Genomic DNA, 24,969 nt, shown 5'->3' with positions numbered 1-24,969 from the left:
CCTCTCTGCCCTGCCCCGCCCGCCTCTCAGCACCGGGGGCTGTCGGCGAGGGCAGAGGGCGGCTCGGTCGTGGGGCTGCGTTTGCTGCCCTGCGAGTACTGAGCTGAGCGATTGCTCCACGCGCTGTTTTATTACGACATCGCTGTTCCGGGCTGCTGCGTGCTCGGCTGGGGCTTTTAATAAGGGTGAAAGTCCGTTTTTCCTGGTGTTGGCTTTGCTGTGGGCAATTTACCCATCTGTTTTCTCCTCTTGAGCCTGGGGGGCGGGACCTGTCTTTGGAGGAGGATGAAATCAGTCGGAGCGAGCTACAAAATGTGTCTCAATATTTCTCTTTGTTTATGTGCCTTTAAAAGGAAAGCTTCTCGTGTGTTTACCAAAAATCCAGTTGTCAGAGGTTGGTCTAGGTACTGTACGTTCCCTTAAGCCCTCTTGTTAATTTTGTGGGTTGGGAATGACATGTTTCCTTTTTTAATTTAATTGGAAGTCAACACTAAACACAAGATTTGAGCAACTGAGCTGGGAAAGTAATGTGTTGAGAACTGCTAGTAACTGGACAAAGTTAAACATGAAGGGAAAACTTTTATTTTCCTCCTTAGGCTTCCTCTTTTCTTCTTGGCAGTAAAGAGCAGTAACAGTACAGTAAGGTAAAGCTTGGAAGCTACAGCCTGGGCAGAACCAGCAGTTGTGTCTGAGGCTGCCTGGAAATTCCATGTGCATGAAGCACAAAACAGGAATAAACCAAATGTAACACATAAGATTGAATGAGTTGAAAGACTTTGAGTGACCTCAACTTCACCGGGGAGGAAAGGAGGAGAAAATTACAGGTCGGATGTTACGGTGCGAGTTAAAAAGTGACAAGTGTAATTTAGAGTCCTTGATGTAAAATACTGTAAACACCCAAAGACCCTTTGTGCACAGAGCAGCTTGGCCAAGAGATGAGTGAAGAGGAGCAAGACTGTTAAAGTAATCGAACCTCACTGTTTGGAGAAACTTTATCTGGCCTTGCCACGCAGAACAATTATTGGAATAGTTGTGCCTGATGCACGGGGAGGAGGCTTTCCTCTAACAGGAGCCTTGCTTAGGCAGGATTCGACCTGGAAGGCTGCAGCTGCACATTTTCCTTCCAAGAGCTTTGTCCACTAGGTGGGGCCGGGCCACTGCTTATTCAACCCGTTTTAGCAGAGTAACAGTTGTCCTTTCTCGCATGCAGATGTGTCCCTGACAGAGGGGGCTCAGATTGACAACTTTCTGAGCTAAGTCACTTTTAACAATCTTTATTTGAAGTGTAGAAGAGATTAAACAGTCTTTGGTCAAAAATTCTTGCCAAACTCGACTGTAGCACAGTAAATGGTATTTCTCTGTCCCAAAGTTACAGCTGCAAAGAACACAGTACCCCTCTGCGTACAAAAATGTCTCGGTGAACCAGACTTGGCTTGGGATGATTGTGAGCTTTGACTGCTGTGTTACGATGCACCTAGAAGTAAAATTTCTGGCTTTGAAAAGCTTAGCCTCGTTCAAAACACTAAGTGTTCTGGGCTCAAACACGTATCTTGCAGTACAGTGTGATTAAAAAGGACAGGTCACTGAGCTAAGGTTGGAAACAGCTTTTCAGAGGCCTCTTGCTATTAAACTAGTCTGCTTTAGCTTTCAGTTTGAGGGATAGTGGAGCTATCGCACACCAAAATGGTCTTTATTTTCTGTCAGGCCTGGGGGACATCTAGTCATGCAAATGAATGCTGGTTCAGCCACAGCCTTCTACTTATGCTGTATGTTAAGCAACACCACCAACAAAAACAACCAAATAAACCCTCTGAATAGTAATTATTTGTTTCTGCAGTGGTTTGTTTTTTTCCAAGTTGCTTTTCTCAACACAGACGAAACAGCACCAACCAGTAAATCTCAATTCTGGCTCTTGCAGGTTAAGAAAGCGTACCGGCAGAAGGCCCTGACTTGTCACCCAGATAAGAACCCGGACAATCCCAGAGCAGGTAGGATGGGACTGCGCAGACACAAGCAGCTCTTTGTCTTTGTTTTGACGTGCACGGGCTCCTGGAAGTGGCTCTGCTTAACTTCAGGTCTGTCTTTGCATGTAATTAAGGGAATGCCTGGGCAGATGTCACAGGAAGTATACATATGCAGGACTAAGAGTTATTTTTATCGCTGTTAGAGAGGTCTGGTTTTTAAGGTTGAATGCTGGTTTAGAAACCTCATTGCTGAAATTATATTTGTACCTCTCAAAATATTCCCCCATGGTACTTGAATCCCAGAGCTTTGGCTAGTCTGTCCCCTGTGTTTACTGGCTGGTCGCTATTTTAATTCATACCTCTCACAGTTGAAACATCAGTAGCCAGCTTATAAATCATACCAGCTATGGGCAGTGCCCATTTTTGTCTGTTAGACAAGGCCCTGACTCTGTGGAGCTGAGTATACCTGAACTGCTTGCAAGGTCTGGCTTCTGCAGCTACTCTGGTTTTAAGTTTTGCAGCTATGGGTAGCAGTGACCAGCGATGGTAACCGAGATGCTGTTGATCAGGACACCTCAAGATAAATACAGTTCTGTATCTTTTCCAATCTGATGGGCTATAGTCTTATAGACTAAAAATTTATAACTATTACAGAGAAAATTTTTTCACCAGAAAAGATTTAGCAGCAATGAGAGGAAAGCCTGAGAGCTCTGATATCTGCAGAAGGCTGAGAAGTGATTTGAAGTGTGTGGGGAGGCCTCCAGCTTATATGTGTAACCTTCCAGCAAGAGCGTCAGCAATATTGATGTCAAATGCAAACTTTGAACCTCAGGTTGAAATACTATTGGGATGAAAGGGAGCATTTGTTTGTAACAGTGTATTTCAGTCTGACTAATAAACTTCTGTAGGTGGGTTCTGCTGAATTCATGTTTTCCAAGACTTCTTTTAAAATGAACTGGTCCCAGTTTTTGTTTCTTAATTTACACTGAAGTTTATGTAACAAATGTTGTCCTTGGTGTTGAAGTGATCTTGGCTATAGGTTGGCTTACAAATGCTTTGGAAAGATGATTCTTCTTTCTGATGTTCTGCAGGTCTCTTCCCTAAGGAATTGTCTTTCCTGGTTCATCTCCAGGCTGCTAGCATGGTTTTCTGCATCTTACCCTTTTTTCTTCTAATTCCCAGCGGAAGTCTTCCACCAACTGTCTCAGGCCTTAGCCGTGCTAACAGATGCAGCAGCGAGGGTAAGGATGCCTGTCCCCTGGTGCTGTTGGGGTTGTGTGGTGTTACTCTCTGCCAACGTGCTGGAGAAGTACTGGAAACTCTTCTGCCCGGCCTGCTCTCTTCTCTGACTAGGACTTCATGAGTGCGAGTCTCATCTGTTATTCCCTGTAGTTCTCCGTGAGATCACATAGTAGGTGCCAGATAAGAACTCGGACAAATGTGCTTTTTCTGATTTGATGTGGTGGGAGTAGCTCTGTCCGTTTGCTACAAGGGTGAGATACTGTCTTTAATAACGTGTTAAACTGGGGCATATCCCATTTAAAAAACCAAATGATAACCACCACTGATTCAGGGACGCGTTAAATTCCCATGACAACAGTGCATTTGCAGTTCCCTTGAAGTCAAGTTCTGAGAAATAAATAAGATCTAGATGTGATTGCTGAGGCTCAGAGCCTTTCTTTCCATGGGGCACAAGAGGCTTGTAAACAGAAAAGCTGAATCATAGTCATGATCTCTGTCCTTTTGCTGCAAGGGCTTTGCAGGCTGCCAGATGCAGCTTGGACTCTTGCTGTGAGGAAGTTGTTGGTGCCTACTGCTAAGGGCCTGAAAGTAATCTGGACATGTGAAGGGCAAGAATAAAAACAAACTAAAAATGAGCAAGTAACTCTGTCCAGATAAACTCAGGAGAGGAGGCTTATTAAAATTTCAGATTATAAGATTTAAAAACATGAAATAACTCTACTCTTTTCAAACATTGGCAAAGCTTGTAATCTCCTCTCCAAGGGGCAATTAAGCTTTTGGTGTCCAAGAACTTTTTGGCTTCTGTATTTTAAAAAGGAAAAAGTGTTTAGCAAACCCTTCCCACGCAGGAAGAAAAATACCAGCTTTTCTAGTTTATAAAACAAGAGCAGTACTGGACTGTAGGAGTGTTCTGCAAGTAATAGTTGGGCATTCGTGCCTGTCTGTGCTTTACCTGCTACAGAAAGGTTCTGTGTAGGTTGATGAACAGATTATCAACTGGTTTAAACAGATGCCAGTGAAATTGCCAATTTACGCCTGTTCTTAAGTCTCTGTAGTGCTAAATGAATGTTGTTGTGTTATTGCTGCTGAGGAGTTCTGATGCTCTTCGATCTTGTACGTTCATGTGAGTCAAACATCTGTCTTGTGAATAAATCTTTCATATTAAATAGACATTTTAATTGGTAAACTTTGCTCTAAACTAAGCCTGATCTGTTACCACTGTCCCTAAAGCTACTTTGGGCATGTACAGGAAGCCAGAATATTCTTGCCATCTCTGAAGGTGGGTCACACTTTCTCTCCAGTACACTCTGCGGTTATTCCTGGACTTTGTCACCCTTTCAGGCTCCATCTGGAGATCCTTGGGCCTCTCCTCATATTTTCAGGATATTTGTGTTAACTTTCAACACTTTTAGGAGGAATACTAGCAAGAAACAGAAAATGCTTCACCTCTTCTTAGAGTGTTTCATAATCTGATCTCACCTTTATTCACTGCTTTCCATTTTATCTTTTCTGCTTTATACAGTTTCACACTATTGTGTTGGTTCTTTGGCAGGCGGCGTATGACAGAGTGAGAAAGGCAAAGAAGCAGGCTGCAGAAAGGACACAAAAACTTGATGAGAAGCGAAAGAAAGTAAAGCTTGGTAATAAAATCAAAACTTCATTTTCTCTTGGCTTGAAGTCTTCCTTAGCTGGGTGTCAGCATTTCTTCCACCATTGGAATGCACTGTTGGTGAATCTGTTGTCTATTTGATGGCTCTGGTCTTTATGCCCAATACAGTGTAGCAGCCATCTGAGATCTCCTCCCGCAGTCAGAGCTGGGGGTGGTGGTCCTGCTCCAGGCAGGAGTTAGGGGGTTTGATGACTTAAGGCTGCTGATACATGGATGTGCCTGGGTAGAGGAGAGGTAGCAGAGCTGTCAGGACTCAACTTTGAACTTGGTGTAGGTGTAGCCAAGTTTGTAATCTTTCCATCCACCTCTGGTCAGCAGCATCAGCAGTGGAAATTCTCTTTGGATTGTTTTAATTTTGTTTGTTTCTCTGCAGATCTTGAAGCCAGAGAGCGAGAAGCCCAGACCCGTGAGAGTGAAGAGGAGGAGATCAGGATAACAAGAACATTAGAACAAGAAGTAATGATAAATTCTCTGCTGCTTTTGAGAATAATTTCTGAGTCTTGACAGCCATAAAGAAAACCATGTCACGAGATGCATCAAATCTGGATATAGCAGTCCTTCAGCCTTTTGGATTAATGGGTTCTTGTAGCAGTCTGGCAGATATGTCAGCCTTGAGATTTTATTTTTTGTCTGCCCCTTTCCTTTTGCAAAGCAGCCAACAACAGCAGCTACTTATTGTATGCTGGCTGGTAGGGACTGTTGCTGGAAATGTGAGGGGTCTGGTTTTGTGGGTGCTGGAGCTGTCACCGATAGATAGATAGATAGATAGATAGATAGATAGATAGATAGATAGATAGATAGATAGAAAGAATATGTAAGATGGGTATAAGACAAAAGCTCTCCTTGGCAGTCTTTAGCTGGCATGACCCCACCATGGAACTGTGCCCTCAGATATCTGTGCTGTCTTACCTCTGCTGTAGATAATACGCCTGCGTGAAGAAGGTTCCCGTCAGCTTGAGGAGCAGCAGAGACTCATTCAGGAACAGATCCGGCTGGAAAGGGAGCAGCATGTCCAAGGTAAGAACAGAGGAGATTTGAACCCTCAGCAAAGCACGTGTATATGGGACTCTGGCTCTTGTGTAGCCAGAGCTCACACCCAGCTGCAGCCTCCTGTCTCGGTCATGTTGCCATACAGAGCATCCTACTCGGTACCTTTTTCAGGGATAAGAGATTATATTTCTGTGGGGTTGCTTTCTTATATGCGGCGTGTTGCTCTTTACAGCATTGTTACTGCTCTTTTTCAGTAAATACTCTAAAACACTGAATCTGATGTGGAGCCCCACAGTTATACTGGAGGGAGCCTCATGTCCTGCTCGTCTGTCACAATTAAAGCAGTCAGTGTTGCAGACTCAAAATAGGGAATGATTCGAGTTTGCAAAAGTGATAGTTGTTGTTGGGTTACTACTTCTGTATCCCCTTGAAATTCCCAGTCTCTTCACCCAAAAGAGACAGTGTGAAGAATAAAGTTTTATTTAGTTTGCAACTGCTGAGACTTTGCTTTCTGGAACCCGATTCTCTGTTCATTGGGCATACACAGCCTTCATCCCGGGTGTGTACAAAGACCAGCCACAAATGTGTCAGGAAAGGAGCAACACACTGAACAGGAAAACATCTCCATGTGGCACTGCCGTGTGAGCGGGTAGTTGCTGCATTTGAAGTTGTCTCCCTGTTCAGTAGCTGTATTTAGTCTCCTTCATACAGGAGGGGATGAGATTTTTCCAGAGTCCCAGAACCTCATCCTGTAGTGTTCCTGAATCTCACTCCCATCCACACATTTCTATAGTGAATTGCCTTTTTAAATATTCTGTGTCTGTGTGGGCTTAAAATACAGTTTTATGTTTCAGAAAGTTCTGATCTTCTTTTCAAAACTAAGGATTCAGTTTTCAGTTCAGTGGGAAGATTTATTGTTTCTTGCTTCCTTCATTCTGACAGAAGGTATAGTATAATATCTCCCGTTTTCCTCACAGGAAAAATACTGATATAATGAGCTAAAAAAACCAGAACACCGGAGGTCCAGGTGTAGAAACTCTTTTTGGGGTCACCAGGCTTTTCCTGTGTGACTGTATGTAAGTCATTCAGCCCACCTTAGCCTTTCTTAACTTAATTTCACATATCAGGAATTGGGGAGGATGTTGAGCATTTGTTTAGTGTAAAACACTTTGAGATCCTTGCAATGAGAACATTATGAAGTACTTATTTGCAGGGCCAGGTTAAACTTCTTCAGCTATGCTATCCTTTTTTGTGAACTCAATTTTTCCATGCTTGTCCCTACCAGCACAACCTTCTTGCAGGGAAAAATGATGTAGAATCTAACAGGTCTCCTGCTTGTATTTTCCCTTGGCTGTTTCCAGCCTTGCTCATGGCAAGCCTGGGTACCACAGAAGGGAGAAATGCTGACGTCCAATATTCAGTCTGTGCTGCAGTTCCTGATGATAGCATTGCACGTGACTTTTGGAGCTGAAGTGGTCCAGTGGAAATCCAGAAGTGTTTGCTACTGCCATACGTACATTCTCAGGGTGAATTTTGTACGAAATGCTCTTTAGCTGAGTTTTCAGCTGCATCCCTTGCATTTTTTTTTTTATTTTTTTTTTTCCTCTCTCCTCTCCAGGCAGGCAAGAAAGCAATGGAGCAGAAGGCAAAATAACTCCTAAACTCAAAGTAAGAAATCCTTATAAAGCTGGGGTTTGGTGAAAACTGGTAGAACATTATGCAGCTTTGGAAAACAGAAGGGACACTTCAACTCTGCTGAACTGGCACGTCCCTCGTACAGTGGAGGTGAAGTGCCTCTGTCTAATGTGCATTGTGCATCTGAACAGCTTCTGTCATTGCCCTGGAAATACCCCTCCTCCCTCACACTTTACTTTCTCGCCCAGGTTTTTGAGCCTGAAATGGAGTTGTCTCTGCTTTAAGCACAGAGAAACATCCGATTACCCTGATATAGCCATTAATATGCTTTCAAGAATGATCTCTTTTATTCCAGTGAGCAATGTTTCTCCCTGTTCCCCAAATAATTTGTTCCCTTTGCACATTCTGATGTTGAAATCACTGTCTTGGCAATTCTGGGAGTGTAACTGTAAATAGCAAACTTGATTAGTGTGCAGGTGGCAGGAGCTGCATTGAGCAAGGCAACATGTGTTCACATGGGCAAAATTAACTTGTCATGTTTATTTTCCAGCTCAAATGGAAATGCGGGAAAGAAGATGAGACAAGAGGGGGATACTCAAAAGACGTTCTGTTGCAGATCCTGCAAAAGGTCCTGTCTGACACTCTTCACTACTACTTGATCTTCCCCTACTTTCAACAGTGTGAGATAGGAGAGTAAATTCTGGGCAGCTGCACACAAATGGGAGCGGGAGCGGCTCATTTTCTCCTCTGTTGCCCAGCTTTCTCATGTAGTTTTCAGTGACCATCAGCATGGTCCGTTAGCTGTGAACTGTTCCCTGTCTCTCTCCCAGCAGGGGCTCCTGCTGAAAGGAGCAACTGTGCAAACTCTGAGTGGTTTGGGGCGTGTATCAGAGTTGGTCTGACTCTGTGCTGGGGTGCACTTTTGCCTTCATGTTAACTGTGGGAAGTTCAGAGACAGGAGTAGACAAGCCTTTGATCTGATTAATCCCAGCATGCAATCTTTATTTTCCCTTGGTGCAAGTATCTCCTGTAGCTCTGACTTGGAGCTAAGCAGCCTCTTGCACTGGGGCTTGCTGGAAGCAATGTGCGTAGCTCCATGCATCCCCAGAATTGTTTCCTGGAGGGACAGAAATTCTGACAGGTTGGGATCAGTGGGAGCATCGTGCAAGACAGAAAGGGTGACGGCTCAAGCCTCACGTCTGTGAAAACACGTTTTCTCTTTGCATTCATTCCATAAATGAACTTGATGTCTCTTCCAGGTCTGTAATTAACTTTCTTTTCTTTCTTTGTCTTAACAGTATGGCGATGTGCTCAATTTGTTGATCTCCAGCAGGAAGACAGGGAGTGCAGTTGTGGAATTTGCTACGGTTAAGGCTGCTGTAAGTCTGGCGGGGACCCCAGATGTGTGTAGAGCAGAGGGGGCAAGAAGGGTGTTGCAGGGGAAAGGGTTGGCAAACTGACGGCCTGGAGACGCTGCCTTGTCATTAAGGCAGTGGAGAAGGGTAATGAGAGTCTGAAGGTACAGATGCGTGAAGGGAGTGGCAGAGCTGGAGGCATAAACCCAGAGCACATAAACAAGGAGGCTGTGCATGTAAAAGAGACACTGCTTTAAAAAGCAGGCGCTGAGCTGTTTAATCAGCTCTCACTGAAGGTGAATTACCCATTGTGGAGATGGCCTTAATGAGTTTTTGAGGTTATATAAGGCATTTGCAGTTTAAAAGAAATCAAAATGTTCTGACTCACTGAGTTATAATAATTCATGTGGCTGTGGAAACAGAAATCATCAGTTACCCTTAATTTTAGTAGTTCCATCAATTTACACTGTATGAGAGTATCTATTCCTTGTCATTGTTCTTTCCCTCATGTATCCAAATAATCAAAAAAAACAGAACTGTCCGTGACCTGTTTGTCAGAAGTACTGGCAGTGATACGTTCTGTCTGCTTGATGCAGATAGTGACCTCAGAGTGTGCGTCTCCTGTAGGACAGCTGTGAAATCTTCACTGTTTGTGCCCAGCTTGGCCTTGAGGCGAGGCTGAGATGGAAAAGCTCGTCAGATTGTTAGTGACCTGTGAGGAAATGGGGTCTGAAATTCAGATGGTGATGAAAGAATATTTTCATTGCTAGGAGATGGCTGTGAAGAATGAAGTTGGCCTGATAAATAATCCTCTGAAGATTTCCTGGTTGGAGGGCCAGCCCCGGAACAATCCCAGTTCTGTCCTTTCTGACAGCACTAGTCAGCCTAGGACTTCACAGGTAAGGAGACAGACTGCTGTTATTTGAATCTGTTTCTATAGCAACCTCAATTTAACAGTGTGCTTTGCATTTATGGTAAGATATGTTGATTCCCAGCAGATCTGAGAAGTAGCTCTTAATGAAAGGCCTGCCTTTCTGATGAGCCTTTTTGTGCTGAAGTGGTGGCTGTTTTAAAGGACCGCTTTTGCCCGAGTAGCAGCATGCTGAGAACACAAGCTGTCTGGGTGACTGGATCTTCCCACAGTCTGTCTCTTCCCAGTGAAAAACAAGGATGTTCCTTGCTCAGCCCAAAGCCTCTAGTGCCATTCTCCTGGATTTTTTCTAATATACTTTGACTGTGGGAGTTCTCTGGCTCATAACTGGTTGAAATGAGCCGCCTAGAAGGTTTCTTTAGAGAGGCTTTGTTACTTACTGCATTCACAAGAGGGTAACACTTCAGTGATGAAAGGAAACGTATTTTCTTAGGGTCTGCAGGAGGGAAGAGAAAGCAGTATCAAATTAAATATCCTTGTGGGGACCTTGCTGTCTGGTTTGCATTCTGCTTAGCGGTGTGGTTACTTGGAGTGCAGGGTGTTTGTTAACTCTTAGCTGCTCCCTGTTTATTCCCCCAGACAGTCACCCTGATGCCGTCGCTCTTGACTAGCAGCTGTATTCCAGTTGCAAAGCACATGGAAGGCAATAACGTTAAAGCACAGAAACCAGTCCAAGGACATGCTGCAGCATGCTGTCGGCTCTCTGTCCTCCCTGCTCCTGTTGGCCCTCTGGAGTGGGAGATGTGGCCATGGCTTTTGAAGCATGTACACAACACTTTGCTGTGTAGCACCATGTTTATCTTGTGCTCTGCATGTCATCTGACCTAGTTAATGTGAAGTTGTGAAGGGACTGAGATCCTTTGTTGGTTATTTGAGTTCCAGTTCAAATTTCACGTGACATTTGCTCCCCTTCTCCTTCCCTGGGGCATAAAGATCAAAAAGATCTAATTGCTGAGAGGACTTCTGCCTCATGCTGGGCACCTGGGCAGGTGCCCTTTGTCTGTGTGTCTGTTTCCATCAGCCTTGTGTGTGTTTCTTACTGCAGTACTTAAGCAGTTTTGGAGATTGTTCAGTACATTCACTCTCCTGACTTTTTGTTAAGTACTTTATTTATAGTAGATGCATTTATACATCAGAGTGCCTTGGTGTTGGCCTAGTTCTGTTGAGGGCTGTGTGTTTTCACTTGGGAGGCTTGTTCTTGTCTGGACATCCTAGCCTGAGCAGCAGTTTTCCAGAAACTAGAGGCAAAGGCAGTTGGAGCCTCATAGCCCAGGAGCCAGGCACATCTCCCCGCACACCCCGAAGAGTCCTGCAGACACTGCAGCTTCACGGAGGTGGCCAGAGTGTTGTAAGGTAAATTGGGGGGAAAAAAACAGAATCCCATCCAGTTTATCTGAGTCTCTCTCGCTAGTGGAGAATGAGAACTGGCTCATTCACACCTATGGGGGTTGCTGGTGCAGTTGGAGCTTGGTAGTGGATTCTTGCCTCTGTGGGTTCACAAGCTTGGCCAGGCTTCTGACAGAATTTATCTTGGCTTGTTTCCATGACCAGAGCTTGTTAGTGTGGAACAGCAGCGTCTGCCTTCTGTGAAGGATTAGCCTGGTGGAGCAGTGAGGAAGAGCAGGCTCAAGCAGCACATGGTGTTCGTGCTGCGTGGAGGTGGTGACTCACTGCTGTCCACCCCAGCCTCGTCAGCCCCGCGTTAGCTCTCCAAATGGTGACAAGCTTGGCCAGCGACTTGTGTGCTTTCCCAAGGACTGTGCTGCTGATCCTTGTCTGTCCTTTTTACTGCTTTTCTCTGTAAGCAGCTGCAGTTTCTTTGATTACATTGCACTCTTGATGTCCAGGCTAAGATCTCAAGCTGCTCTGGTTCCTGCTTTTCCTACTTCCCGCTCCAGACCCTTCCCAAATCCTGTTGCTACTTCTGCTAGGTTGCTTCCAAAATCTGTAATTTGGTAACAGCTTCTCTTAGCTGTACTGCTTCTAGTTGACTTATCCTCTTTGTCCTCAGCCGTTCAGATCTAGACTACACAAAATGAGGTCTTTCAGATATCTCTTGCCCCTGCCTCATCCTTCCATACCCAGTCTGGCTTCCCAGCCATACGGGGCCACATTCTTGCTTTCAAGCTGCACCAATCTCATCCTGGTTTAAGCTGCCCTCACTTCCTATTTGCTGCTCCCTCCAAGTTGCTTCTGGTTTTGCCTGAATCCACCCTCCTGTTTGCTCCCACCCTGCAAACGCAGCTCCTTCCCTGCTCTGCCTCAGAAAACAGCCAGAGACCTGCAGCATTCTCATGGCAATGCCCTTGGTACCTTCAGAGGGAGGGCAGCCCCATGCTGACCGGACAGAGCCGGGGTTTCGGAAGCACTTCCCAGGTGAAAACAGGGCTGAGTGCTGAAAAGTCCTGCTGTGAGGAGGCAGCAGTTTGCAAACTGCTTGGCTCCACAGTCTCAGTTGGCTCATTTTCTTCTCCAGCAATGGGTGCACATTGTCCAGCAGTTCCTGGAGAGCTGCTGGAGCCAAGCAGGCAAGTTATGCTTGACTTACAAAAGCTGTGGGTTGGCCAGTGTTACTCTAGGCTATCTGAGAGCAATGACTGTTTGATTGCTGTGGTTCTGCATGGTTCAAAGCACACAGCAGCCCTGAAGTGCTGTGAACAGCGTATTTTGCCACGACAACAGCATGAAGCGCTTGCTTCTGGGAAGGTTTTCCTGGCATCTTTAGTGGTGGGATCTCCCTGCCAGTTGCTTCTTCATTTTGGGCCATTAATTCAGCCATATTAAAGTCCTGAGACAAGCCTCCTGTCTGGCACTCTTGCCTCTTTTCTAAGCTCCTTTGAGGTTTCACAGAGTTTGTTTTGTATTACCTGACTTCACAGCCTGATGTGAATCTAGCAGGGTAGGAGCTGCCTGTGCCTTTCTGAAATGTCTCTGTGCACTTCACTGTAGCTGGCTTCCAAAGCTTACGGTTATCTGGGGGCATGGAGGTTTTATTTTTTAATTTTTAAAAAGAGCCCTAGTATCTAGTCTAGCCATGAAGAAGGTAAGAATTGGTGACTCAGTAGCTTCTGCAGTGTCCTTTTAATAGTTTGCCCCAGTGCTGCCTAAAGTGTCCTCAGCCTGGCCGAGCCTTCCCCATGGTCCAGCTCACGGGGTGAACAACTGCTCGTTTCCATGCTGGCTCTCGACCAGAGCTGCATGCACTCTCGTCAGGGGAAGATAAAGTACCAGCAGCTCCAGCCTTCTCCCAGCCCAGAAGAGCAGAGCCACGCTGCTTCCCCCCTCAAAAAACCTGAAGCGCCAGAGGATACAGAGAAGGGACCTGTGCTCCTGGTGCCTGAGCTCGCTCTGGCTTGTTACCAATGAAATGAGGAAACAAGACGCTTCCAGTCACAGATACATTTATTCTTCCATATCTGTACAGCTGATAGATCAGTGCATGCTTCAAGCAGCAGTATCTAGAGAAATTTCTTCTCCTGCTAGTGGGATAAATAAACTGCTGTTGCTGTGTCACAAGCCTACATGGATGCTTACCTGTTTCCAGGCTTGGAGTGCCAACTGCACTTGAGTTAGGGGAAAAGAAACCCACAAGGAAAAAAAAAAAGGAGCAGCTTTGATTTGTCATATCCAGACATGGTGGGAGAAGAAACACCAGTTTGTGACTTCTGACCCTTGCCACAGCTATGGCTTTAAGATGAAGTGCTGCTGTCTCCTTGGAAGCTGCCTCTGATCCACAGATGATGTGTGCCATACCCCTTCCTGTCCGTGTTCCGCAGTGTCACAGCCACATCCCCAAAATAACAAGTCTTTTGCCAAACATATGCCATTCCTCCCCGAGGAGGAGGTGCACAGTCAAGAGTGGGAAATTCCCGGCGTGGAGAATGGGAACTTGCCCAGGAGGCTCCAGCAGATTGTGCTTTTGTCCGAGCATGAAGCCTGGGAGCTCTGCTCCGAAGGGCTTCTGGGCAGGGATGGGGACAGTCTGGGGGGTAAGGTGGGAGCAGCGAAACGGGCTACACGCAATGGGAATGCTGCAGCGTCCATGCTCCAGCTGGGGCTAGAGAAACTGGTAGCAGCAGTCAGTAAATGGGACACGTTAAATGAGAAATACCTTCAGATGGCATAATCTCTTGGGTTCTGTTTCCTGAGGGTCTGCAGAACATCCTCGAGAAGCGATAGGCCCAAATCCACTTTGAAGGACAGGAAGGGGTCAGACAGGTCAGGAAGAGCAGTGCCATTCTGGGAAGCTGCCTCTGAGTTCCCGCAGTCTGTAGCCTGGTCCTTGTGGAACTGAGTTTGAGTGGCTTTGTGGTATTGGTGAGCAGCACCAGAAAAGGAGATGTCAGAATGAGAATCTGTGTGATCGATGATGTTAGGGCAGCTAGAACTGTCCAGGTACAGCCGGGGGGGCTTGGGAGGTGCTTGTGCCTTGGCCAGATTTTGCTCACTCTGACACGACAGGTAATCAGACTTGTCCTTCAGATCCCTCAAGCATTCCCTCTTCTGGCACTGTCCATCACTGTCCAGAGTGTGGCTGTTCTGGTTGAGGATGATGACTTGGTTGCCCAGCTTTTTGTGTCTCCGGAGTGAGAAACGTCTGAAGAACGTTGTGGACTTAATGGACCCTCTCCGCCAAGTATCCATGCTGCTGGGAGCAATGAGGAGGAAGCAACTGCAAACTCCTCACGGTCAGGCGTTGGACTTAAGGCAGAGGATCAGCAGCAAGCCACACCACAGGAACAACCTCTTCCTTCCCTGTTCCCGTAGCTGGAAGGAGAACAGAGAGGCTGGTATTGCAGGAAATGCAAACCACGCTACGTCCCAGTGTTAAAGAGCAATTGGCCTGTCTTAGATGTTAAGGAGCCTCCTCCTTCAGTGGAGAGGAACAGCGATGTCTGAGCTTGATAAATCAGTGCTGCAGAAGCAAGCTGGTGAAGAATAGCAAAGGCACACAGTCACCATGAGAACAGATTTAATCCAGCATCTAGAACAGAAGGGCACTTTGGTACCATGGTAACCAGCCACCTTCGTGGGGAAGGGCACGGTATAAAAATCTCAGTGGGTGGTTGGGAAGGGAGACGGTGACTCAGTCGCACCGAAGAAAACCAAAGAAATAGTCAAATGGAAGTGTAAAAAGCAAAAAACCGCATATGTAAAAGACAAGCATTAGGAAAATTGAGTGCAAAATAGACTTACGCTGTGTTGGAGCAGCACCTGAGTCCAACAGGCGGAGAGGAGAAGCTGCTGAAGCACTGGGAGAACTGCCACCGCCACCTTCACCAGCTCGCTGGGACGCTGGTAGGAGCAGGTCTGAGGACGGTCCAGCCAGGTTGGACCCGGAATGCTGAAAACCCACAACAGCTCCTTCTCTTCATGTGCCTCCTGTCACTGCTTCCAGGCTGCACTTGTGCGTATGTATTTGTTTTGAGCCAAGCCCTTGCTGAGTCAGCCACGTCAGAAACTAGGTTTTACACTATTGGTAATTGCCAGGATTGCAGGAAGTAGGTGTGTGGAGTGGCAGGCGCCAGCCCCCGCTCTGCCCCGGAGGAAGCAGCTCCCTTAGCGGCTCCGGGTTGCTTGAGACCTGGCAGCAGGAGCGTGGCCGTGGAGCCCACCGTGACTCGGGCCCTTCCGCTCTGGGTGCGTTGCCGCCCGCCGCTTCTGCCGCCTCCTTGTGCCACGCGGCTCCCAGAAGGGGCTGGGAATCATCTCCTGCCTGTTTTAAATTCCAATCCAGAGCGTGAGGTAGCGATTCAGGTTTGTGTGGGTGATTCATCTGCATGAGCCTCATGCAGGCTGTTTCATTCAGTATCTGTGGTGAGTGGACAGGAACTTTGAAGAAGCCTCGTTCTACCGCTCAAGGCTGATACAATCTGGTGCTTTCTCAGACATGGGGGAAATCTGGGCCGTGCAGTGCTGAGAGGTTACTTCATTCATGCAGGTCCTAAGATACCAATTATGGCACATTAGTCCCTTAATTTCCCAGTCTGGGTTTCCCATCTGTTGTGGGTTTCTATCTTGTCCTCGCAGCTGGATGCTCTGCAGCTGGAGGAACCACTTTGCTGGCACGTGGAAACAAATTTGCACTTGCCCCGTTTTCATGCAGAATCTTATTCAGCTGTTCTATTGCCTCTTCATCCCTTCTACTTTCTATTTAAGTTGCCCTTAAATCACAACTAAATCTAGTTCCTAGAAAAATGAATGTGAGATTTTTTTTTTCCATTCCCTTCTGTCAAGATGCTTTTATTTCTACCTGAACTGTCAAACAAACGGGAGGGATGTTTCCAAGCACGGCGGTGCTTTGAACACATCCGAAATAGTAAGGACACCTACTAATGTTCAGTGGCTTTGAAAGCAGTGTGCCAACAGCACTGTTCCGCTCTGCGCTGGCAGCTCTCAGCTGCTGCCTACGTTTATTAGGTGGAGTCTGCAATCGGCTTCGTTGATGTGACAGTTGCTGCCACACGCAGCAGAATGACTCCAAGAGCTTTTCAGAACCGCAACACACTCATGTCAGGTTTGGGAATGTACCTGGTGGTTTTCTTTCTGCAGCCACTTCATGACTTAACCATGGAAAGGTTCAGTTTAGGTGTTTTTATGGCATTTGGCCTTTTGAAGGGGTAAAGTGGTTGCTGCGCCAGCCTTGTGCTCACCGAGCAAGCTCATCACCCGCCATACCCCAGCGAGGGGAGTGTGCTGCCCCACAGAGCCTGGCTGCGGGCAGGAGGGTCACTCCGGCAGTGTGGGGGTCCTTAGGGCTCTGTGCCAGCCCCCTTGCCGCCTCCTCCCATCAGTTGTGATGAAGTGGTGGGCCAGCTTCTGCAGGCCAGGCACGTTTCTCACCTCACCTTGGTTCTGCAGGGTCATGTGGCCACCAGCCACCATCCCTGCTCCCCGTGTGTGCTGGGAGCGTGCGTTTGGGGCGGGGGTTGAGGCCTGCACTGTTCCTGATGTGCTGTGTCTGTTCTCTGCTCCCAGGCCTCAGTGGTGTCGGAGCGGGATTACGAGAGCCTGGTGATGATGCGGCTGCGCCAGGCAGCAGAGAGGCAGCAGCTGATCGAGCAGCTCAAGCAGGAGGATGAGGAGGGGTCTCACACCTAGCCTGAGAGAGGATGGATTCTCCCCACCCCATCATTCTTCGTTTCCAACGCTCACTCTTAATTTAAGTCAATAAACCTCCTTTTTTTAAAAACTGTTGTAGGAATACAAACTCCTAGTGACTTTTCCAGAGTGGCGGGAAAAAAACGGCTGCGCAAGCTTCAGAGTAAGTGTATTAATGTGTTGGCGTGTGTCCTCAGAGGGCAGGGAGGGTGTGAGAGGAGCTGTTGGAACACCAAGCCCCAGAGCTGCTTTCAGCTCCTGAAAGCTGGTGCAGGAACAGCAGCTCCACAAGGTTTTTAAAACAAGGCACAGCAGGACGGTGGTGTTTTGAGAGAAGTGTTTTATTGGTGTTACCCCTACAGCGGCTCCCAAACACTCCAGCATTGTGACTGCTGCCATTAACAGAGCCCCTACCCCAAATGTTTCTGAGACCTTTCTGTGCTGCTCTTGGGCTGTTTCAGGAGCGTGAGGGGCACTTGGGGCCAGGAGGCTGATGGTGCTGCCAGCCCCCCTCCCCTGGGGGAGAGGAGTGGGCCTTGCTGCTGGGCAAGGGGCCCCTCAGCAGGCAGGGGGTAGGTTGGGCAGTTCCTGCTGGTGTTTCGGGGCTGAGGCAGCACTGGCCATGCCCCACTGTGGGAAGGAGGCTGCCTTGTGCTCCCTGGGCCTCTCTGGGACAGCCTAGAGGAGCAGCCACAGTGGGTATTTGAGTTTCCTCCAGTGTGTGCTAAATAGGGTATGATTAAAATGTTAAAAGCTGGGATTTGCCAGGCTGCCCCTCAGCTGGGCGCAGGGGAGAGCCGCCCACTCCCTGGGCACACCTTCCTCCCCCAGCTCCTGGGAAAGGGCAGGACAGAAGCTTGCCCTGGCTCCCCCTGAGCCCGAGCACCTGGAGTTGGACAGAAAAAGGGGGAAAAAGCTGCTGACGGTCCCATGCCAGATGATCTCCGGGAGGAAGGCAGAAGTCTTCCTTGCTATTCCTTGTGGAGGCACCACACCAGTGTCTGGCCCACGCCTGTCATGCTCACCACCCGGTAGCCGCAGCTCTCCAGCTTGTTCAAGACAACCCGCGGCGCGTCGTTCACGTAGTACTCCCAGCTGCAAGCAGGAGAGAGGAGGAGAAGGAACATCAGGTGGAGGACGAGACAAGAATTTCCTTGTGGAAGTGACTGCTTCACCACTAAACCGCTGCGACACGCTGCACCGACTGCATCGGTGAGCTCCCTGTGGTGCAAGGTCTTGGTTAACCAGATGGGGAAGGCCAAAGACCACAGCTACCAAACCATGGAGAAAACCTGTCTGCAACGGAAGGGTCGGGTTAAATTGAAACATGGGTTGGGTTAAATTAAAATGTGGGTCAAGGACTGGTTGTCCAAAGCCATGTGCTGCTCAGCTACCAGGGCTGAAACTGCGGCAGGGAGGGTCACAAGCACTGGCTGCGAGTCTGGGGAAGAGGAGGATCATCTCTGCGAAGCAGGGAAGAACGACTCAGGTCTTTCTAAGGGATGAAAAGCCAGTGTTGGGCTTATGTCAGAGCCTGTCTGTAAACTGGGTGGTTTTGAGAGCCTGTGCTTGAAATTTGGGGATTGGAAAAAACTGCTGCCTTCAGCCAGGTATTAAGCCTTTGAAAAACCAGAAGCTGTCAGCCCTCAGCAGAGCTGCCAGGTGAGGCGGAGCCCCGGCTCCTCGCTGCCCGTGTCTAGAACTGACACTCAGGATCTCCGTCTGCCTTTGACTCCTCTGAGGCTTCTGTCGGCTCCACAGCCGGAGAGACACCGACCTCCCCTCTGCCCCAGCCCCGGGGCTGCTCCTCCACAGAGGATCCGAGGGCTGGAGGCTGCTCTGCCTGCCACAGAGACAGAGCAGCTGGCGGCTGCGGAGCGAGAGTGGCACAACACAGACCCAAGGCGGGCCGAAGGAGGTGGGGAAGCAGCAGAACGGAGATGGCGCGTGTAACCTTCAGTGCTGATTTGGCAGCCTTTCAGTTCCTTTCACAGAGCCTTTGGAGGCAGAATGCAAGCAGATGGGATGAGCTTCATAATAGTTTAGCTCTTAGATGACTCACTGGGCCAGATAAGCTGATAATGATGGGCTACAGGAGCATTGGTGATCTTGTTTGGGCACCTTAACAAAGACTGTTCTGATTTTCATACTAATAACAATAAAAGACAACCCAAAAGCAGTTCTAAAGTTGCTCTTGCTAAGATTGCAAAACATTAATGGAGTGGTGAGTGCTTTTAAAGCATGAAATAACATCAGGATGTGAGAGCTTTTTTTCAGTTTCTCAAGACAGACTATACTTTCCTGTAATTATAGATGTGGTGTAAAGATGATATGTATTATTATAAGTGTCTTTGAACTTCTCTAAGAGGCTTGCCCCATACCCTTCAGATTCACATGTCGGAGTCGGTAAATATTATTCCCATTATGCAGAGGCAGGAGATGAGGCAGGGATTGTTTGTTATTTCCAAGAACCTAAAAAACCGAGGGGCTGAGCAAACAGCAGAAGGAAAGCTGAGCTGCCCAGGGCTTTGAACACAACCGTGTCTAGAGTGGAACCAAAGCTCACGTGCTGCATATTGACTGTGCCGCTGCCTCTGCGTGTGGCGCACATGGAGCAGCTGGGAACACCGGCAGAGCCTTTCCCCCCAGCTGGCTGCCAGCAGGGAGCAGGGAGCTCCCCGGGAGCACGGAGCTGGCACAGGAGCCTCCTCCTCCCGCAGCTGTTTTTGGGGAGGGAGCAGGCAGCCTCCTGGTGACATCTGCCCAGCTGTCCTTTCGGCTGCTTTAGGGATGGGGTTTGGCCGTGCCCTGGGGAACAGCTAAATTAAAGTATTAGCAGGTGCCTCAGACCACAACTCCCCAAATTGGACAGAGGCATGTCCACCCATGGGGACCCAGAACCCCCTTTTCTGCAGCAGCCAAGGGTCAGGCCCTGTGCTGGCTTCCAAGAACACGCAGGCTGGGGCAGAGCCCAGCTCCCCCTTCCTTAAAGCCCAGATGCCCCCTGGGTTCTGCTGCCACGCATCCGAGCGGGGAGCGACAGCACGCGCCTGTGATGTGCCATTGGCAGGAACTACTGCAGAGCTGCACAACTGGATCAGTGCTTGCTCTTATTAGAGGCAATTAAATACTTTAGCTGTAGATTATAGTGCCCCAGCAGGTCCCTGCTGCTCCGACCTTTTCTCTCAGGCTCCCTCCAAGGTCACGTTTAAGGTTTTGGGACTGATGGTGCTACAGGAGGGGTGAGATTTGCAGCATCCTGTAGCTGGTCTTACTGCTAACGAAGCCCTGCAGTCAGGTGAATGTAAAATCCTGCTCGGCTGTGGGGCAAACACAGGAGCTCTCATCCCTGGTTGGGGTTTTTGCCAGAGGTGGCCAGGGCTCACCCCGCTGCTGTGCTGCTCGGGGCATCAGCAGCCACATTCCAGCTGGGTTGTTTTCTCCATCCCTTGTTGCTCAAGTGCAAACGGGGAAGACGTGCCACAGGGACGCAGCGGGCTTACCCTGGGTGTAACACAAACCATATTGAGAAGTAGGTGGGGCAAGAGGGAGCTCAAAAAGCTCCAAGCCCCAGGGAGGGAGGGAGGAAAGGTGGTGAATCCACCAGGGAGATCCCTTCTCCCAAACAAGCAAAATGTGGCACTCTGGTTCCTCGTAATGCTGCATCTCCTCCCTGGCTGCTTGGGGAAGATGCCACAGAGGCATTTTATCTGTCCTTGACTTTCTTTTCCACCCAAACCCCAGTGATCCTTGCACCCCTCTCTCTGGAGCCAGCCAGCTTCTTCCTTCTTGAAGCCTCTTTTTTTCTGCACTTGGGTCTCCCTTCTCCCATTGCATAACTCCCGGGCTGGGCTCAGCAGGCAGCGGCATGAAGCCGAGGCTGCTGCCAACCTCACGGCCACCCACGGCGCTGGGAATAGCAGCGTGGAGACGGCTCGGCCCAGCAAATGCAGCCGCTCGCAGCAGCAGGAGGGCTCCGGGATCAGCCTTCCTGCAGGCGTGGGGAGCTGGCGCGGCCCCAGTTTGCACTTGGAAGGGTTTCTCTAAGGGGGGGGCTTTGGTATTATTTTTTTTTAATCTCCTCTTTCTTTCAAATCTCCCACCCCGTTTAGGTTTTTAATGCTGCAGGAGATGAGGACCTGGACCTCAGCGTTGCCAGGCTGGTACCGAGCAGGTGGGTTTTCCCAGCTCCACCGATGGAAGTTTGAGAACATACTGGGACCGAGAGGCCCCGTCTGTTTAACGCCTGGTTCTCCTCCTACTCCTCCTCTGCACCACTGCAAGTGGGCAAGCTTCAGCACAAATCTAACCACTCCTTTCTGTTGTTTTAATTTGTATTTGGGGTTTTGTTTTGCTTTGTGGGTTTGTTTTTTTTTTTTACCCCAGAGAAAAATAAGAAGTGAGATATCAAGTGGGGAAAAAAGAAAAAAAAAAGTGGGCCAAGATGTAAAGAACATGCTGGTAACATCTCCCACTTTGATGAAGGCTGGTGTCAAACTCGGCGTGGGCAGAGAGAGAGACGGGAACATGGAGAAGCGTCAAACACATCAAGCATGGGAACACAGAGGCTAATGGATTGGAGTTGGGGGGGACATGATGGGAAGCAGCTCCAACTCTGGGGCTCAGCAGCCCAAGGAAAAGCTTCCGGAGCTGTTACAAGGAGCTGGCTTGGGCACTCGGTAACGGGGAGGAACCTCAAGCTGCACCCATGAGTGCAATGGCCCGGGCCAGGCTGCGGATGAGCGCGTGGGGCACCAGAACAGGCCCAGCCAGAGCAAGGCTGCAAAGGGCACTGCCTGCTTCTGAGCATTGCAGGGCTGGAAATGAGGATGAGGCAGAGGAAGGTTGTCTTTCAGGAAGGAGGGTGGGATGAAGGCAGGTGAAGTTATGTAGAAAGATTCAGATGCTCACTGTGCCTGTTTTATTTCAGCCAAAGGCTGTGTCAGGTAACAGCCCACAGCATCCCCAGTGTGTGAGGGGTAAGGAGAGGGGAGAGGTGGGTCAGGGGCTGAAATGGGATCGAAGCAAGTAAAAAGAAAGAACTTGAGGAAGTAGCAGGAAGCGTTTCCTCGGGTGAGCAGCAACAGGCAGGGCAAGGCCATGTGCGTGGCTTCTCAGCATCACATTAGTCCTGGCATTAAATGTGCAGCTGGAAGGTGCCATGGGGAATATGAGGAGTGAAAATGTTCTGAATTCTCTTGGGAAAATAAGGAGAGGGGAGAGCCTGAAATGTCACAGAGGAGGACTTACAAGTGGTTCCCCAGCATGTTCCTCTTCGTGGCCCCCAGGAAGCTCATCAGGTTGGGATCCGAGTGCTCATCGCCCACCATGGTGGGACCAACCTCCTGCGGGGAAAGGCAGAGGAGCAGGTGAGCAATGCACAGCAGCACAGCCACCCCGCCCCTGCTCCCCAGTACAGCTCCAATAAGAGCGTTACTGGGAAGGGAATTCCTGTGAGCCACCTGGAGGGAACCTTGGTGGCTTTGCTGCTGGAGGGTCACCTTCTGACTGAGTACGTGGTGGCTCTGGTCCTCCAGGATCCATCACCAGGAAGCCTGTCGTGCAGCAACAAAGTGCCTCATTGTGCAAACCCAACAAATCTGCATGTTTTCCCATGAAATGGGCATCCCCAGGCCAGTTTGGGACTGTTTGCCTGGGAGAAGGCAGCTTTAGGAAAGGCTCCACTAACTGGGGAGGGGTGAAGGATCAGGGTAAGAAGGTGCTGCAGAGGGACCAGTGCAGCTGAGCCCCCGCGCCATGATGGGGGACAGTCACGCTCCCTTGGAAGCGATGAGAGACCGGAGGGGCTGGGGGCAGGCAGAGCCGTGAGTCATCTCACCCCCAGAGCCATCGGTGGGCTGCCCACATGTCACGGGGACGGGCTGGCGGCATTTCTGTACAGTGTTCCAGAAGTGTTATTTTATGAGATATTCCTGGGCGGGAGGTTTTCCAGAAGGAAGTCGAAGGGCACAGGAGATTACAGCAGCGCCGATGTGAGCTCCGCAATGACCGTCCACTCCCAACCCACCCCAGCACAGCCAGGGAGCAGCTGGGGAGGGCAGAGACCAGGGAATGCAGTGAGCATCCACCCTGCAATGCAGCGGCTGGAAGAGCCCGAAAGCAGAGCCTGGCACGCTGCCCACAGCTACGGGGGCTGGTGAGTGCAAGAGACATCGCCCACCCCTCCACTGTGGGACCCACAGCCCAGCCCTCCCTGCTCAGCGCTGATCGGGCTCCAAAACCTACCCCTGCACCTTCCATGCTCCCCCTGCAAAGAGCAGGGTTTGACCAATTTTAATAAGTAGAGCAATTGCTGCTTTTTAAAACTACATATAAAAAGTTTGCAGGTGAAAACTGATCTTCTGAGGGATGTCCCCCATCCACTGGCAAACCTGTATCAAACCATTATCAACACTTTATAATATGAAAAGGGATGCTCAGCCCTAAATAACCTCAGCAATATTTTAAGTGTTACCTGATCCCTTTTTGACCCCTCTCTCCCCTACCACCCCTTGGAGAAAGCAAAGCCCAGGGCCCTGCTGAGGGTCCCAGAGGCTGCACGCAGAGGGTTGGGGGCTGCACACAGAGGGTTGGGGGCTACGCGCTCCCCATGACACCGTGGTGTGAACCCCTTGGTCCCTAGCAGTGGGACGGGGACGCTGCGCTTTGACCTGCAGGGAGTTCAGCAGCGAAGCAGCTGGATGGTCTGACGGCGGGAAAGCTGAGAATTTCCACGTGGCTGGGAGAGCTGAGAGAGCTGGTTTGGGGAAAGCAGAGGGATGAGGGCTGAACACGGCAGATAGGGTAAATCCCTCCCTGGCAGTATCCACCTCCAAACTGGCACTGGCAAGTGGCGTGTACCTCGGCAGCCTCGAGCAGATCCCACCTAGAAGCGCTTACGCAGCGCCATGGCTCCTGTGAGCTGTGCAGGCGCATGCAGCTGCCCGGCGGGCTGGAAAAGACAAACTGCAGCAGAGGCAGAGCCTCCTCCACCCGCCGCACCCAGCGCTGTGAACCCCGCGGGGACGCGACTCACCCCTGCCCCGGCTGCGGCCACAGAAAGGCAGAGAAGTCAGTCACCCCCCGCCAGGCCAGACGGGCTGTTTCCAGCCACGGCTCGGTGCCAAGGTTCAGGCTGGAAATGTTTGCTTTCCCCTGCTGAAGAGCAGAGTTCCCGAAGTCTCCGGGCAGGGGGAAATGTGCTAAACTGCGATAAAGCAGCCCACCCCCTGCTGCCTGCCTGCCTCTCAACTGCTCTGAACCACCCCAACCACGTGGCACCTTCTGTATCTTGGTCCATCATGATGCTGAATATCGCTGCCAGCAGACGCCTCGATGCTGCAACATCCCCCTGTGCCCTCGGTCCCAACTCCCAGCTCGCTCGGTTTGAGATGTCTGTGCCCAACAGGGCATCTTCAGTGACCGCCGCAGCCTCTTCCACCGAACGCCGCCAACATGCTGATTTGCTTTTTTTTCCCCTGCTACCCCCTTCCTATCACAAACCCATGTCACTGTATTTTGGCTTTCAGACCTATAGTTCCCCTTTGGGCTGGGAAAAGGGAAAAACCCCATACTCATGGCTATCTGCTCTTGCAGCAGGACGGGAGGTTGGCCACAGCCGCCCCGTGGGCTGCTGATGCCGCGGTCGTTAGGAAATAACGTTTCATTTATGTTTTTATAGGAGACTAACGGGCCTCGGCCCCAGATCCCAGGGGCTGCTGCGCTGCCAGCGCTGCCCTTCCCTTCCCTGACAGCTGCGTTTGCCACTGGGAAACAGCTCTTTGGGGGCGAGGGAAAACCCTGAAAACACGTGTTCCCACATTAGTTTCTTTGACATTCACGGGATCCTACAAGTTGCCCGAGTTAAGTGATGGGCTGTTGAGGAGGAAGGGGGGGGTGTTAGGGGGAGATGAGTTGGAGTGCGGGCGCCCAAGAGCCCCCGACACCCCGCGGGGTGATGGACGTGGTGGATATCTCGCACCAGCAGCTGCGGCCGTGCCGGGGGTCCCCCAAATCTGCGGGGTGTCACACACCACCACCCCCCCGCCGCAAGCCCGGGACAGCACAAGGGCGGCCAGAGGC

General features: G+C 49.7%; 3 protein-coding genes across 3 annotated transcripts in view; 1 reads left to right on the top strand and 2 right to left on the bottom strand.

Annotated features, from left to right (window-relative positions):
* Positions 1-1,625: 1,625 nt before the first annotated feature.
* On the top strand, positions 1,626-16,972 carry DNAJC17 (DnaJ heat shock protein family (Hsp40) member C17). The gene is made up of 10 exons (XM_026850370.1): positions 1,626-1,988; positions 3,147-3,205; positions 4,759-4,846; positions 5,249-5,331; positions 5,796-5,892; positions 7,484-7,533; positions 8,051-8,128; positions 8,799-8,879; positions 9,626-9,754; positions 16,765-16,972. Exons 1-10 carry the CDS (start codon positions 1,724-1,726, stop codon positions 16,885-16,887), a joined length of 1,053 nt encoding a protein of 350 aa, XP_026706171.1. The 5' UTR covers positions 1,626-1,723; the 3' UTR covers positions 16,888-16,972.
* C5H15orf62 (chromosome 5 C15orf62 homolog) lies at positions 12,780-16,769 on the bottom strand. The gene has a single exon (XM_026850371.1). The coding sequence runs from the start codon at positions 14,428-14,430 to the stop codon at positions 13,900-13,902; it is 531 nt and encodes a 176-aa protein (XP_026706172.1). The 5' UTR covers positions 14,431-16,769; the 3' UTR covers positions 12,780-13,899.
* A 105-nt stretch (positions 16,973-17,077) lies between the features above and the next one.
* The window catches only part of GCHFR (GTP cyclohydrolase I feedback regulator), a 12,741-nt gene continuing 4,849 nt past the window's right edge, over positions 17,078-24,969 (bottom strand). Inside the window, exons 2-3 of the mRNA XM_026850156.1 lie at positions 22,138-22,232; positions 17,078-17,982 (exon numbers count right to left, since the gene is read on the bottom strand). Of these exons, the coding sequence (XP_026705957.1) occupies positions 17,859-17,982; positions 22,138-22,232 (219 nt within the window). The 3' untranslated portion in view covers positions 17,078-17,858. The remainder of the gene's footprint in view (positions 17,983-22,137; positions 22,233-24,969) is intronic.

The sequence above is a fragment of the Athene cunicularia genome, assembly GCF_003259725.1.
Source record: "Athene cunicularia isolate RWA chromosome 5 unlocalized genomic scaffold, athCun1 chr5_part2, whole genome shotgun sequence".
NCBI classification, from domain to species: Eukaryota; Metazoa; Chordata; class Aves; order Strigiformes; family Strigidae; genus Athene; species Athene cunicularia.
The sequence above is the reverse complement of the archived record's forward strand: the minus strand, read 5'-3'. Positions and strand labels throughout refer to the sequence as shown.